Source organism: Megascapheus bottae, chromosome 6, assembly GCF_031878675.1.
Source record: "Megascapheus bottae isolate mThoBot1 chromosome 6, mThoBot2.hap1, whole genome shotgun sequence".
NCBI classification, from domain to species: Eukaryota; Metazoa; Chordata; class Mammalia; order Rodentia; family Geomyidae; genus Megascapheus; species Megascapheus bottae.
This window is the reverse complement of record NC_143514.1, coordinates 17,379,867-17,395,745: the sequence shown is the minus strand read 5'-3', so window position 1 is coordinate 17,395,745 and position 15,879 is coordinate 17,379,867. Positions and strand designations below refer to the sequence as shown.

Here is a 15,879-nt window from a genome sequence, read left to right as displayed (position 1 = left end):
TACCTCAGCATTATCAATAATAAACGTTTGATGCTTTATTTTCTGGAGGCAACCCCTCCTCCAAGCCCCCAGACCCAAACATGTAAATCAAGAATCCACTTAAGCTAGGATTTTTTTTCTCTCTCATATAATGTGGACATCAGGACAGAAAGAATCTGATTTTCCCTCTTTTAAAATAGTAGTTGCATCTTTGAGTTAATTTGAGTTAATTAGCCATTTCATTGCCTCAATTCATCACATCATTCTGTGTCACCATCACCAAAACCCCTTATCTACATTTGAACCAGCTAGAATAATAAAACAGCAACAACAACTGATTAGACAGCACAGAGCAAGTAACATTTGGACCTTCCTCTCAGAGTCGCCTTGGACAGCTGCACCTTTAGCAAGTCATTTTCTCAGTGTCTGTATTTATTTGCTAATGATAGGAGTTTCTTTCTACATTTGTCTGCTATTTCTTTTCCAATTATTCATGAATATTTGCATGTGAAAACAGCAAAAAAATAAAGTAGCAGAATGGACTGTGATGATGCTCGAGATATTGATGAGAGTTCCATAGAACTGGCCTCCACTATGCATATAGTGCACCTTCACTCCAATTTCAAGTTCAAGTACTTTCTATAGGTGCAGCACACTCTCTTTAAAAGGAGAGAGAGAGAGAGAGAGATCACCATTTCCTAACAATATTTCTGGAAGTTTATTGTGACACAGAAAACATAGCAAATTAATTAAATGGATTTCTTTCAGGTTTTGAGCAATGTATAATCTTGTTAAGTTCAAAACTCACAATGCAGAAATGCTAAGTTACAGATCCTCTTTGCTATAATCTGTTGAGCTATGAAAGTCAATGGGAAATGATGAGTAGGATTTCACCAAGATGCTGTCATTGAACTTGCCAAACAATGAAACAATGAACCTCTCTTTGAATCTTTACAGGTTACACTAGCAGGGGTGTTCTTGATCTGTACTTATCTTTCCACATATGTATGCAGAGATTTAAAAAATTCATTTGGAGCAGATGATTAAGATAATTCTATTTGCTAGTAATATATGTATCTAGGGCGGTCTCAATTTCATCACTCTGATCAAGGACTGAAAATGCAGCCCTTTCAATCTGACTCCTCAACAAATTGCTAATATATTTTGTTTTGTGTAGCAGCTATTTCCTGGTTCCTTCTTTTGCTCATTTCCTTCTCCATCTGTATTCATTAGAGTTTAAAAAGAACATCCTGTATAGAACTAAGGAGGAAAGAAGTCAAACATGAGTCGCTTTTCTTTTTTTTCTCCAGAAAAAAAGAAAATAAAAAAAATATATGAAAACGAACACTAGTTTCTACACGAATATACATATGTGTAGGCTAGGTGGAAATAGAAATTTAACACTACCCTGTGGTTTATGAAATTCCTTGTCCACATTTTAATAGTTTAAGTTCTTCCTGTGTAATAATCATATTGTTAGATGTATACTTCTTTTCTTTCCTTCCCTTCCTTCCTTTCTTGAAAAATCAGAAAATAACTAATAGTATAAGGACAAATAGAAGTTAAGATCATATTAATGTTTGTATTTGTGAATATTAATTGATAAAGAGGATAAAGGGAAAATCCCAACAGCAAAATATTTAAAGTGTGCGTGTGTGTGTGTGTGTGTGTGTGTGTGTGTGTGAGAGAGAGAGAGACAGAGAGAGAGAGAGACAGAGAGAGAGAGAGAGAGAGAGTCAGAGAGACAGAGAGAGACAGAGACAGAGAGACAGAGAGGGAGACAGAGAGATAGAGACAGAGAGAGACAGAGAGGGAGAGACAGAGAGAGACAGAGAGGGAGAGACAGAGAGACAGAAATGTAGAGACAGAGACAGAGGGAGGGAGAGAGGAAGGGAGGTAGACACAGAGACAGAGACAGAGAGACAGAGAGGGAGAGAGAGAGGGAGGATAGGAGGGAGAGATGGAGGTAGAAATAGAGCAGGAGAAAAGATACAGAGACAGATAGTGACAGAGAGAGATTGCGTTGAGATCCAAAGTTTTAAAAAGGCAATATGAAGCAACAGAGAAAGAAAACAGCTGTGGGGTTGATGGGGTGTCACAATGCTGCCTTTTTCCATTACTGCCAACCATTATGATAGAGAACCATTCTGTTTACTTAAGAAAAGCCAAAGAGGAAGAGAAAGGAGCCTGTACCACTCGCATGATTCTAAGACTATTATACTTCTTATTGTCAGGGCAACAGAATCCCAGCTTCTCTTCAGACTGACATCGGATATAAATTTGGTAAAGGTTTATAACTTTCATACCACTTCATTTTTCCCTTCCTGTTCCACTCCAATATTTCTAGGGCAATCTTCATATTTAAAAAAAGGAAGATATGATTTATGATTCTTTTAAAGACATGGCATTCATGACAGTGCTCTTATTTAGTGTTAAATATGGTATATGGGATTTTTTCCCCAAGCATGTGGGATTTTATATCAGTAGGAATTTTACATGCTCCTACCTTGTTTTGGGTTAGAAACCTCAAGGGAAGAAATATTCGGCCATATCCTATTAAACTTTGGAGGATCTGTATGCATCAGGAGAAATTAGGGAATGTTATTTCCAGCTATAATGTCATTTGAACTAAACAGAAAATTATGTGGACACAGACACAAACCACATATCTGCTTTTTAACTGGGCTGTGATGCACTTAAACAAAACATGATTCCAACATCCAACAGGAGCGAGCAATTGATGACTCCCAAAACATTGAATGGACATTAAATATATAGCTACCTCCCTAAGCCACCTCTTGCATTTCCTTTGGAAATAAGGTAGAATGTTCATACACAAATAATCAAATAGAGACTTCAGCATTCCAAACTGACAGGAAAAGCTGGTGCCTGAAACTAGGAGATAACACTAAAGAAATAATTTCTCACTTGAAGCTTCCATTCATTCAATTTATATTTACAGATATGCACGGGTTGCATTACTCTTTCACAGGAGTTTCTTTGGAGTATGTTTTAAGTGTGAGCCATTATCTCTGAAATGATGTGGATATATTCCCTATTTTTATTTTTTTATTTTTTTTGCCAGTCCTGGGCTTGAGCTCAGGGTCTGAGCACTGTCCTTGGACTTTCTCAAGGCTAGAGCTCTACCACTTGAGCCTCAGCACCACTTCTGGCTTTTTTCTATGTATGTGGTACCGAGGAATTGAACCCAGGTCTTCGTGCATGTTAGGCAAGCACTCTATCACTAGGCCAAACTTCTGGCCCCTTGTATTCCCTATTTTTATGTATGCAGTTTCTCAGAGAAGGAAAGAGGGATTTGGAGGGTTCTGATGAAAGAATAGCCCTAGGGTCTTGCAATCGTATCTAAGGTTTATATGAGTATGGGAATGCTCTTTTTGATGCTTTTTATCTCAAAATACACTTCATGAGTTATTGATTCCAAACATAAAGAATTAAAAATGAGATTTAATTTCAGAATCAATTATTTTTGTTTTGGATCCAGACATTAAGAAACACAATAGCCCCTACAGAAGGTAGGAAGACATCTAAGTTGAAGGTTTGATGTTAAAATGAATGGCCCATGAGTATTAAAACAACTCTTCCATAATTCCAATCCTATCATCAAGCTTAAATCTACATTTCTTAGGTCAATCACCCACGCTCACAAGGACAGCTTTGGCTTCCACCCTAGCACCTCCTTGTAGTTGTTCCTCATTTTTACTGATAGTTGGATAGTGTGAGGTTTACACTGTTGGTTAAAATTTTCTAGGTTCTTTATTATCTTGGACATCTTTGAAGAAGGACAAAGCCTTGCAGTGCTCCTCAGTAAATATCTGATTATTAAGATTAACCTCTAGTGGTGACGCTACTATAAACAGAATATTATGTTTATTAGACTGCTTCCTCCATTATTAGATTATGACAAATAACAGTCTTACAAGACAAGGAACTTGTGTTATTGCCCTACTTTAAACATTTTTTTTTTTAGGAAATAAATCTCACAGATCTAATAGTGTTGTTGGTTTCTTATGCTCTGCCTTTATGCATGTAACCACCAAGGCAAAGAAAAAAAAAGTCACATTGCTATCCTATCATGATCAAGTAAGGAATTGAACATTGATTGCATCTGTGCCTGAGTGTTATTAAATAAATCAACACTTGGTAATATGTAGGTAAATCATGAAGGCCTTTGATAGGACATTGTTTTTTTATTTGAACACTTAGATGACTAGAAGACAATAAATGAATAAAACAAGTCTAATTGATCTGTTATGACCAACCTTAAGAGATTATAAATTTATATTGAGTTAGTCCTAGAAATGGTTTACTTAAACTATTTCAGATTTTTATTATCTGTGACCTTGATCAGTGCCACTTTCTTCTGCATTCTCACCTATTGCTATAGTTTTGTATAAAATATCTTTGTATCATTAGCACCATATTAAGGTAATTCTAGTCTCTCCATTTTTTAGTGTAATTAATAGAAGGGTTACATTATATTTGCCAGATAGAAGGTCCATTACTTCACAAACATTGATACCCCTTTCCATTTTTTTTAATAGAGGCTACAACAAGCTGTATGTATATGTAGGAATAGTATTTGTGAGTATCTAACAACTTTGTCTTAAATAAAAAGGTAATTTGTTAACAAGCTTTGTCAAGAAATTTGATTTATTTTTCAAATAATTTATCAATTAATGTTATAATTAAGTTTTTAAGTCAGTTTTCAAAGTTAATTCCATAAATTATACTTCCTTTAATATCCTGATAACTTAAATATTTGTTGTGTCTAAATATTATTAAAGCTCTTTTCTTAGTGATTTATGATTTTCCACCAGGATGAGAAGGTCACAGCTTAAATTTTCTTATATTTAAAATAATTAATGTAGGTAATTCTACTTTTGAATTGTTAATACTACTTGACTTATATGAAATTTTCTAGAGACACCTCAGTTATAATCTGTTTCCTACTTTGAATATATATGCTAAGTATATTCTGTATTCTGTAGCTAATATTCAGTATTCTGTATCTAAGATAGCTCCTTGGTCAGGGAAAGTCCTTGGTTTTGCCCGATATACTTTAGATATATTTTTCCTAATAATTTTCATTATATAGGATGCTTAACTTTTCTGTACAACAAAACTCAGAGACACCATGTAGCTATCATGTGGAAATTCTGAATCAGTGTACACAGATTGGTTCAAGTAGGAAAAAATGTGTATATTATGTATTTTCCTTGGTTTAGAAAAATGGCTCCCCAAATGGATATTGATGATGGTGTTCTTTATACTTCTATAGCTGGTTATTGCTGGTGTTCATACATTTTCACATTAATCATAATGACATTTTAAGCTTAACATGCCATCCTCAATGGAAAAAGTATATTGTTTTATAATTGCAAGGCCAAGTTAGCCTATTACTTTCTGGTTCCCTCTGTAATTCTGTGATCCTGCCATGAATTAAATATTCAACAAATATTATTAAGCAGAACTTCAATTCCCAAAAGTAAATTAAGTACATTGGGGGCTATATTAATGCCTAATTGAGACATCTTACCATATCCAAATCCAATGACTATCTTTGCATAACATGAAGCCTCAGAGAATTCTCATCCATTGAGCTGTTTGTTTTGAGTAGTTATCCATTGCAAATAGGACAGAAAATTTATAATACATCAAAAGTATTTGTATTGCCCCTTTGGAGGAATTGTTGTAAATTTATTAATTTCATTTTCCTCACAAATCAGCTAGGAAATATCTCTAGGTCAATTTGAAGGTCTCAGAGAGGTATTTTATTATAAGGCAAATGGCACCCAGAGTCATAAAATGATGAGTCTGGTCTCAGTTCTGTCCCTAAGGAAGTGTCTGCTTGTTAACTTCTCTGTACTCTAGTTTCTTTCTCTGTAAAATATAGATGCTGAAAAAGATTTTCTCAGAGATTTCTTTCAGCTGACAATGTCTAGTTCTAGTGCTTCCCTCAAGGCCTTGCTGTATCCCACTGCACCTCCTGGGAAAAATGAAACCTTTAGAGTTTATACATTTGCCCTTTGGAGAACTTCTGGAACTGAGAGTCCCCTGTATGAAGGGCACATTCCTGCTGTGACTCCATTATGGGCTTCATCATGATCACAGTGAAATCTAATCAGAGTGACCCAAGTATTCTTAGGGGTTGGAGAGTTCACTGTATGTTTGGAGATGGTCAATCATTCAAGAACAGTCTTATGGATAACCCTTCCTGAAAGCCCATTTCTAGAAAATAGACTGAATTTGTCTTGCTAACTTCCTTAACTTTACTTTAAAAAGTATATCTACATAGAGAGTAATGAGTCCTCAATCACATATGCCACAGCTACCCTCTTGAGACATAAGTAACTTTGTAAAAGCCCATCAGTTGTGCTTATTCTTTTGTTCTTTTAAATTTCCTGCATGGAAGGACCACAAAATGTCTATATAGAGGAAATTTATTTAAGATACAGAAAATAGAAATAGAGTTCAGGTCAGAATTCTGATTCTACCACTTGGAAAGTTCCTTACCTTCTTTCTCTATGACTGAATTTTCTTATTATCAGTAAAATGGGCATAATGACACTGTTAGTTATAAAAACTGAATAGGAGAACATTTGCCTGGCATTGTTGTGAGAATTTAGGGGATATTATATATTTGTGAGCAATGATATAATGGAATTTAGATTAGTGTAATTCTTCCTGACTTCAAGTAGGGAATATGATGTGTTCCCTCTGCTATTCTGCGATCATAATCATTCCAAAAGCCAAGTGATTCTGATATGTGATATAGCTCATTTTTGGTGTAGTTTGCTTTAAAATCAATTTCAATTTTAGGGATTAAATACTACTCCTTTTCAGAAAGTAATAGAAATTACTTCCAATCTGAAGAGAATTATTTGATTTAATGATATGGACATGTTAATTTCCATACCTCTATTAGTTTAAAAGCATGTTACCTTAGAATATGCATCAAATATGTAGTTTTCTGAATTATTTTTATTTGTTGGGACTGACTCTGAAAATTATTAAGTAACAATTGAATTGTGGTTAGTGGAATTTATTTTCATGAATCTGAACAAAAAGGAGATTCCTATTCTAAAAATTAAGTTTTGGAAGAAAGGTTATTTCCCCCCCCCATCTTACATACAGGAAAGTATTCTGTGAATAATATCACCATATTAGAATGGCTAAACTTGGCCACCAAGGTCTGATGCCATAGTGAATCAAGCTGAAAAGCCAGCTTGAAGAAGAAAGCTAAAGGCATTTTATTTATATCAAGAAAGCTTTACCGGTAGAATATTACGCTCTTTCATCACACATGGCATTTACCAAGCATAAATAGTTAACAGTTACATTTTTGGACAGCTATTAAGGACAGAGAAAAATGTGATCATGTTTTTCCACCAAAGGGACAGTCGTCTGTTTGTTTTGTTAGACTAGTCTGCCATGTATGATCTCATTCTATAGTAACTGAAATAAATGAAATGTCGAGTCCTAATGTTATAGTTGAAGGTAAAGAGTCCTGGTTGGAATTTGGACATTGAGCTGCAAATTTATTGTGACTATTGCTTTAGCCAAGTCTTTTGAGTATTACTTGTTTTGATCTGTATAAAAGCAAAGTAAAATATGTTGCCTTTTGTGTTCCCTAACAACACTAATGTTTATTTAATAATTTGGTGTTAAAAATGGTACCCTCTAAAAGACAGAGTGTCATCATGAGGTAAAAATGATGGCAGTGAGCCTTTCTTCCATGGATTCATAAGGATAATATTCAGTGGAGATACGATTGTGGGGTCTTTTGGGGTTGATACAATCATTGCTATTGTTCCGCAGGGAACCTTTAAGTAACATTATTGATGTCTAGAGAGGAATCTACAGGAAACCCTGAAGTACTACCACAGGAGAAATCCCTAGAGCCCTGGAGCTAACCTTTCTCTTCTTGGTTTCCAGCAGCATATATTGACATTCTTCACAATTTGCGTAGCTAATTTCATTCGCTGTTTCATGTTCTATATTATATCCATCATTTATCTGTTTCCTCTCCTCCTCAGTACATTAGCAATGTACTCATAGAGAATGGCTACACTTCAACGAAGGAAGGAAAATTGCTTATCCTCTGCACCCACCTACCATACTTTTCAGTTCTACTGTTCTTCATTCAGCGAAGTCCCACAAAATGAATGTCTGTTTTTGCCTCCATGACTTTTAAAGAAATGGATTAATTTAGAGATTTCCAGATCTTTTAAGGGTACAGTTTAGTAGAGGGGACAGAACATGGTGTGGGTGTTAGCAAATCTAGACTTCTGTCTAATCTCTTCTACTTGGAATAATGTTATATGCAGCCTTTGAAGCCAGGTTATTATTCCTGACCATCTTATATTATACTTGACAACTCTCAGATTCACTACATTTAAAATATAATTTAGTAGGCACAAGAGGCTACCACTTCATAATTTTAAGCAAATAATTTTGCTGAACTTTTCTCAAGGAGTAAAGCAGTGAATTGATAAGCTCTTCATTGTTAAACATTTTTTCAAATGATGTACTTACTATGTGGTTACAACAGTGCAGGAACTCATAGTCGCAAATTTTATTATAATGCCTATTAAATCTTGGTAAATTCTTGTTTCCAGTAAAAATATTTCTACCTCACATGGAGAACTAGCAAAGGTAGAGATAACAGCTCACACTCAAAACGCGGCGTGACATTCTAAATTTGTCCAGGAAAAAGGTTAATACATGAAAAGGTCAATTTGCTTAAGATGGGCAAATTGTTGTCAATAAAGATTGGTAAAACTCTCAGACCTTTGTTTATTAAGTCTTCTCCCTTCCTGTACTGGAATATTTGATCTGTTCTTCAGGATTAATGAGGCAGCTATATCCTAATGTTCATTCAATTTTAGGATAACCACAAAGGTTTTATGAATGTGAAATGCTAGTTACACAAATATGAAATGAATCTGGAATGAAGATACTGGGAATATGATCTCATGGTCCCAAAGGTAATTCACCTTAGATGTGAGCTTTTGGTCTAGAACATCAGCAAACAGTTCCAAATTAATGTGGCACACCATGCAATTTGCCATATCACTACACTAGCCTGATCATTTCCCCATGTATTATATAAAAGCTAATTAGTTAAAGGGCAATTCAAATGAAACTTTTATTTGGAGAATTTAGAAGTACTAAAGCAAAAGAGGGGAAAGCAAACATATACTGTAACTCTCTGGATAGCATGAACATGATTATTAATAACCCTTGGGTGATGAGATGATTAACCTTGTTCTCCCTCCTCCCAATACACACCATCTAAGTTACTACAATATACTGCACTAAAATATTTGGATGCTGTATGGAAAACAATTTTTACAAGGACTCCAACTGGCATCAAATGTTTTCAAGTATGAAAACATTTCTGGGCTTTCTCAACAGGAGGATGGATCCCTGCAGGTAGCACTTCCCTTGTTTAATAGTTCTGCCAATTATATCAAATTAGAGATGAATGTTTAAGTCTGTGATCAAGGCAATGCTCATTATAAGAGAAAATAGGAAAATGAAGTATTTTTCCCTTAAGTGAATTGTTTTAAATGGTGAGCAATGCAGGAAGGGTGAGATTAACAACTCATCAATAGGGGATATATATATATATATATGTATATATATCATGTCAATCATTTGATAGTTATTTAAGAATAATCTACAGCCAGGTCAAAAAAGTTTACCTCTCACTCTTTTTTGTTGATAGTCTTAGGCATATGGTTTGTTTAAATGTTCCAAATTTTAAAAACCATCTTTCTTAATGTGACCTTTTATTGCATCTGTCCTGTGCTTTGGCAAGAAGCAATCATCACCCACACAAAGCTATTGTGTATTAGGCCAAGTCTCAATTCTCGGTGCTCTAATTATGCTATTCATAATACATTGCTTGACATAATTAGTGAAATTATTTGCTTTGCAGGATTCAGAATCAGATGGTATATGTTAGAAGGTAATGATTAGTTTATCACCTTAACAAAAACACACATAAACAAACCCACTATTAATTTGGATTAATAGCATCAACAAACAAATCACTTGAAATGAATCTGTGAATTATAAGAACACTTTAAAAAGGTGAAAACTGAACAAATTGTTATCATTTTAGGTAAAGTAAGTAGAGAAATGGTGGTAGAGATCTATTTTGGGAATCATTAATTGCTGACAATATCACCAGAAATCTTTTCAGCCATGGTCAAAGCACATGAAAATGACTTGAATTTTAAATCATGTACCCTTTTGATGTTTGGGAAACTTACTTCTTCATAGAGGGACAATGGCAAGTACAAAGTGACCTTAATAGGAATTCTTTTTTTTAAAGCAGATGATCAGAAAGGATGTCCACCCTGTCCGTGCAATTTAATGTTAATATAGGTGTTGATAATTTGAGATCTATACTGAAATCTACGAAGGCTAAACCATTTAGTCATGTTTGTCTGATGTATGCATGTAATCTTATGGGTGCATACATCCACAATATACATCATTTGTTTTCCTTGAGATATACTCTGAGGATGAGAGTCTCATCAACTAGTTACATTGTTATAGTGATGTTTTCCCACATAACTGGTGGAATTGCATTGAGTGATTCCTTTTTGGGGGGGAAAAAAGGAAATCCCTGGCAAATACCAGTTTAACACTTGGTTAAAAAATTCAATCATCTTCCTTTTTTCCTGACTGACATCTTGAAAAATCTCCCTCCCTTCCTGCACCCTGGAGGATAGCCAGTGAAATGGTCTCCATGTGAATTTCTGACCTTTGGAGAGGAAAGGAATCTACTAGTACACACAACAAGCACCTTATAAGCCCACAAAGAAGGAACTTGTGGATGCCATTAAAACAGCCTAGAAGATACCATCGTGTTTGATGGTCTTATAGCAAAATGCCTTTACCTTAAAAGCCAAGCAACAGGCAAGCTAGTCGTGTGTGATGTTGGGTGACCCCTAGAAGCTCTTACATTCTACTTGCTGAAATCTGAGAACATTCTCCTCATGGGCCAAGCAGAACAGCCAGAGGCATACTGAAGGCAGACTTCAAACTATCCTTTTTAGTCACAAAGTGTTTTAGTCACAGCTATGAGGAATTCAATTTCCTTAGGTTCCTGATAATAAAGGTTAACACAGTTCCCAAAGGCACAACAAAGCATCCTTTCAGCTCACCACTGATTTCAAAATCAAACCTAAGCAAAACAGAACCAAAAACCAAAATTGGAATTTCCCGGATTAGGTGTGTGAAAGGTCAACATCTGCTGATGCTCAGAGACGGGAGGATGCGGTGAAGGTGGCCGGATGAGATACAGCGTGAGGTGTACAGTCAGTCAGGGATTCATGCAACACACAACTGGCACTCAACACAGAAACACAGCCCAGCACCAAAGACCGGCTTTCCCGTCCATCCATTTCTGAAACTTTAAACAGGCCAGGTTAGGACAGCCGCCTCATTAGGCCTTTCAAGTTTGTTTCTCTGGTTTTCTGCTCTAAAATACAATTGTCACAATTGTCAAGGCCTGAAAGGAATCCTTTTGTGGGGGTTACGTAGACTATGAGACAAATAAATGCCAAGGGAAGTAGGAAAACAGAAAAAAAAATAGGCTATTAAAGCTGAAGGTTTTCATTTGCAAGTTTGGGAGCCCTCATGCCATTTCTGTTTGCACAAAGAAGATCCTGGCAAAGAGGATGCTGGAGCCAGCAGGCTGGTGGCTAAATGGATGGGAACACTACCTCAGTTCACAAAGCGGCCAATTTTCATGGCAGTCATCGTGTCTAGTGCCTAACAAATCAGTGCCCAAGCTTATTCACCAGCTTAAATAAACTGAGCTGGTTTACAAAGTGGGAGACCTGACTGTGCATTTATAAAAAATAGGAAGTTGTGTTCCCCCAGATTATCGGAATATTACTGTTTAAAAGGGTGCTGGATATGGCAATACTCAAGCTGCTGTTATTTATGCCCCAATCATCCTGCCTGACACAGCCCTATGGCACAAGCCCTAGAACGGTTAGCGCCACCGTGACAGCTTTTCTCTTCTCAAGCAATGCATCACGGAGGGTTCCTCTGTACCTTCTATCTCTCAGCTATTCAGTAATTGTTCCAAGGTTTTAGCTGTCAGAGATAAAGGGTGCAGTCTTTAAAAAAATATGCAAACTTTCTTTTGTAAAGGTCATTTCAATGAGTAGTTCCGGCATAGGGTTAGGATGTCGAAGGAAGAGAAAATGGAGTCTGTTTTTTTTTTTTTTTTGTGGTGGCCAGAGAATATTCTTTGCAATGATACTGGAGAAGGGTTTACCCAGGAGAATTGTCTTCAACTGCTCTGCTTTGTCCTAAGTGATTTCTTAAGCCCACCCCCCCAAATACATGACCACTGTATTTTAAGACCGTGATATCATATTATTTTCTTTTTCCTTCTCCCCCCCCAGAAAGATGGACAATTAAAAAAAAACTTGCCTCTTTCAGGCCTTCACAAACTTGGTGTTTAATCTACCTACAAAATTCCCTTTGCTGGCATCATGAACTTTTCCTTGAATTTCTATGAATTCGTCCCTGAAATTTCCCTGGCACCCATTCTCTGATCCTCTCTGTGATGATAGAAATCTCCATTTAGTTCTGGAGAGGGAGTTCAGTTTGTTTTTGGACAATGAGTATCGAGGACCAATTTTTTCTTTTAACCGAGCCATTTTTTACCTAAATAAGTGCTACTCAACACAAGTAACTTCATGGCTCTGAGGTAGAGAGGAAAGCTGAGGCACACACATACACCGGAAAGCTGTGCAGAAACAACTACGTTCACTGTGCTCTCAGCAGAGCGGTACAGGAAACCAAGAGAAAATTTCAGTTCACCAAGGAAATTGTCTCTTACATCAGAAATGGATACTGGGAAAACAGATCTGAAGAGCTGAACTACAATGCAAAGCTAGTCTAGACTTGGTTTGGTGATTTTTGTCTTTTTTTTTTTTTTTTTTTTTTTACTTACTACCAATACTGGAAATACTGGGAATACCTGCAGAGAAAGAAAGAGAAAAGACAATAAAGAAAAATGTTAGCTATATATTAGTGTACAATGTCTTTTTAAATATATTTTTATTGTAATTAATAGAAGGGTTACATTATATTTGCCAGATAGAAGGTGTATTACTTCACATATATTGATACCCTTTCACATGTCTTGGTCCCCATTTCCCTCCCCCCCCCAACTCCACCCCTCTTCTTGTTTTACCTCCTTCCCTATCCAATTTCAAATAACCAAATATGAATATATCTAATATATCAGATAACAAAGTGAGATACTGTAACAATATGAGATAACCAAAGGACAGCAAAAGAGATGAGAGATAACATAGTACATTAAGGACAAAAATCACTCATTATATGGCTTAAAATAAAACTCTCAGTAGTTTAACACTCAATAACATTGTCATTAGGAAATATGCACCAGAAAAAGCTTTTATATGAAAGAATCTATAGTCATTTGTATTTATATATTCATGTATTAAGCAATATTGTTTTAATTTGTATTTATGCATGTTGAATAAATGTATTTATGTCTTTATTCTCTATATATGCACAGAATCCATCCATACCATTTTGCTGTCTTTCTTTCATTCCTGGGGGCATCAGAGCCAAGAAGTTAATAGTTTTAATGTTTACCATTAACAATCTAGTACACCAAATCCTTGAGACACTGAATATTTTGCCCTTGCCAATAAGGTTAATTAACATTTTTATGTGGTTCAAAACAGATATTGAATTAGATTTATATTCTGGGTTCAGAATATCAAATATCATTATGTACCTATGCACACATATCCAACATTTGCAGCAACAGATCTTTTTAAACATATTTAGAGGTGCAGGAGTTAGCTGTGGAAAGTCATTAATTTCACAAAACCATCATTTTTATTTCTCTTTTACTTGTCAAATATGTGGATTTCACTCTGTAATAGAAACTTAATTGAGCAGAATAATTCAAGAATACATTAGGTCGTTCATATTGATCATGGGCTTCATTGATTTTTTTTCTTTTTTTTTTTTAGCTTTCACTTTAATTTATAAGTTGTGCTAAGGTAGTGGAGCCATTTCAGAATGTGGCTTGAGCTGGTGTATGTAAATGTAGATGGGAATTTAGTCCATATTCAGACTTAAACTCTTAGCCAAGCAATATTGCATAGCACTGTGGCTAAGAGCAGAGGGGCAGGCGCCAGCTGTCTGAATGTGAAGTATGGCTCCAACTCTTAAGTTCTCGCCAACTGTGTGACCTTGCAGAAGTTGCATACGCTCTCATTGATGCTCGAGAAGTTTCCTACTTCTTTAAGTAGTTGTGAAGAATTATGTGAACTGATCATCAGAAACTACTTAGTGGAAGTCAGATGTAATTTACAAATATTTATGTAAATGTATATGTGATTGTATACACTGAATGCAAATGTATTCACTAAAGCATGGTATATGCAGGGGAGGATTCCATGGTGTAACTTTTGAAAAACGAACTGAACTATCTAACAAAATGAATGCCAGGAAGGTGGTATTTGAGCTCTCTGTATGTGGGAGGCCCAGGGGAGGGCTAGAAAAATGAAGAAAAGAAAGAGGGGAAAATGCAGTCGTAATATTCAATGTATATCCTATGAAACTAAAAATTGAGAGGATGGGTGGAATTGGGAGAGATGAAGAACAATGAAACAGGTGCTATAGGTCAAGACACATTGTACTCAATACCTGACATATTGACGTGTAACCCTTTAGTACAACCACTTAGAGGTAATAAAAATATAATTAAAGAAGAAAGAAATGCTATTGTGGCAAAGAATATTATTATTGTTGTCTCAGATTATTTTTCAAGGAGCATTAGGATTCCGTGTTAATTAAAAGCCAGATAATTACATCCTTGATATTAAACACGGTGGCAATGTGGAAGATGACATAAGAAGAAGAGCAGAAAAGCCTGAGTGAGGATCTTGATTTGCTACCACTGAAGAGTTAGGTGATTTGGGGAAAGTTTGATAGTCACCGTAAGCCTGTTTCATCGTCTAGAAAGTGTCAGTGTCTCCTACTGCTATGAGGATTGAACAAGATAATCTATGAGCCCGTCTGACACATGGTATGAAGCCAATAAATGACAACTGTTAATGAGTTGTTCACATGTGTTTCTCCACACCACAGAAGTGTTCTAACAGGTGGTAACCTGTAAGAATCATTCAGCTTCTATTTTGGTATTTATCTTGGAACAATTGCCCTTTGCATGGTGTAGCCTGCTCAGGGATTCCTAGCTGTGTATTCTTCAAAACCAAAAGGTATTTCCCTATGTCTGAGTGAGGAGGGTAGAAGGAGGAATAAAGACCTACAATGATCTTTCTAAACTTTGAAAGAGGAAGGAATGCAACCTCAGATTCACTTATGAACATCATTTTAAACTGCTTGAGTTCCTAGTACTGAAGCTTAAGTGTTGATCCCTGATCAACGCAAACTAGAAAACTAAATTTCCATATTTCAACTTTTCTCCCAATGTCTGAATTTAAAGTTGAGAGTAATTTCAGCAGAGGGCAACTTGATTCCTGACCTGTCACTTTGGGTAGATTCTCTTTGCCACAGTTTGACAGCGATATGGTACTGAATATTTATTTTTTCTCTTTGGCAAATTCTCTGCTGAGTGAGATAGCGTGGCACCATCGTAATTTGTACAAACACAGATTTTTCCAAGACTGAAAATCCTTCTCCATTGCAAAGAAGCCCTTCCCTGTTGCAATCTGTCAAAGAGACAAGAAGTTAAGGTAGCAGAAGAAAAGTCTTGATGTGTTTTCAAACTTCCTTGGAGTGAGAGGGCCCATGCATAATGCAAGGTAAACTTCTCTAGGTATTTGGCCAGATATA

The 15,879-nt window shown here is 35.9% G+C and overlaps 1 protein-coding gene across 6 annotated transcripts in view; it reads right to left on the bottom strand.

Moving 5' to 3' along the window:
- Positions 1 to 15,879, bottom strand: part of Ntng1 (netrin G1) — a 346,192-nt gene that overhangs the window by 64,681 nt on the left and 265,632 nt on the right. For 4 of the 6 annotated variants that reach the window (XM_090334293.1, XM_090334290.1, XM_090334295.1 and 1 more), the window contains exons 4-5: positions 12,989 to 13,015; positions 2,486 to 2,551 (exon numbers count right to left, since the gene is read on the bottom strand). In XM_090334293.1, the coding sequence (XP_090190419.1) occupies positions 2,486 to 2,551; positions 12,989 to 13,015 (93 nt within the window). The remainder of the gene's footprint in view (positions 1 to 2,485; positions 2,552 to 12,988; positions 13,016 to 15,879) is intronic. The other 2 variants (XM_090334294.1, XM_090334292.1) reach the window with 1 other exon arrangement.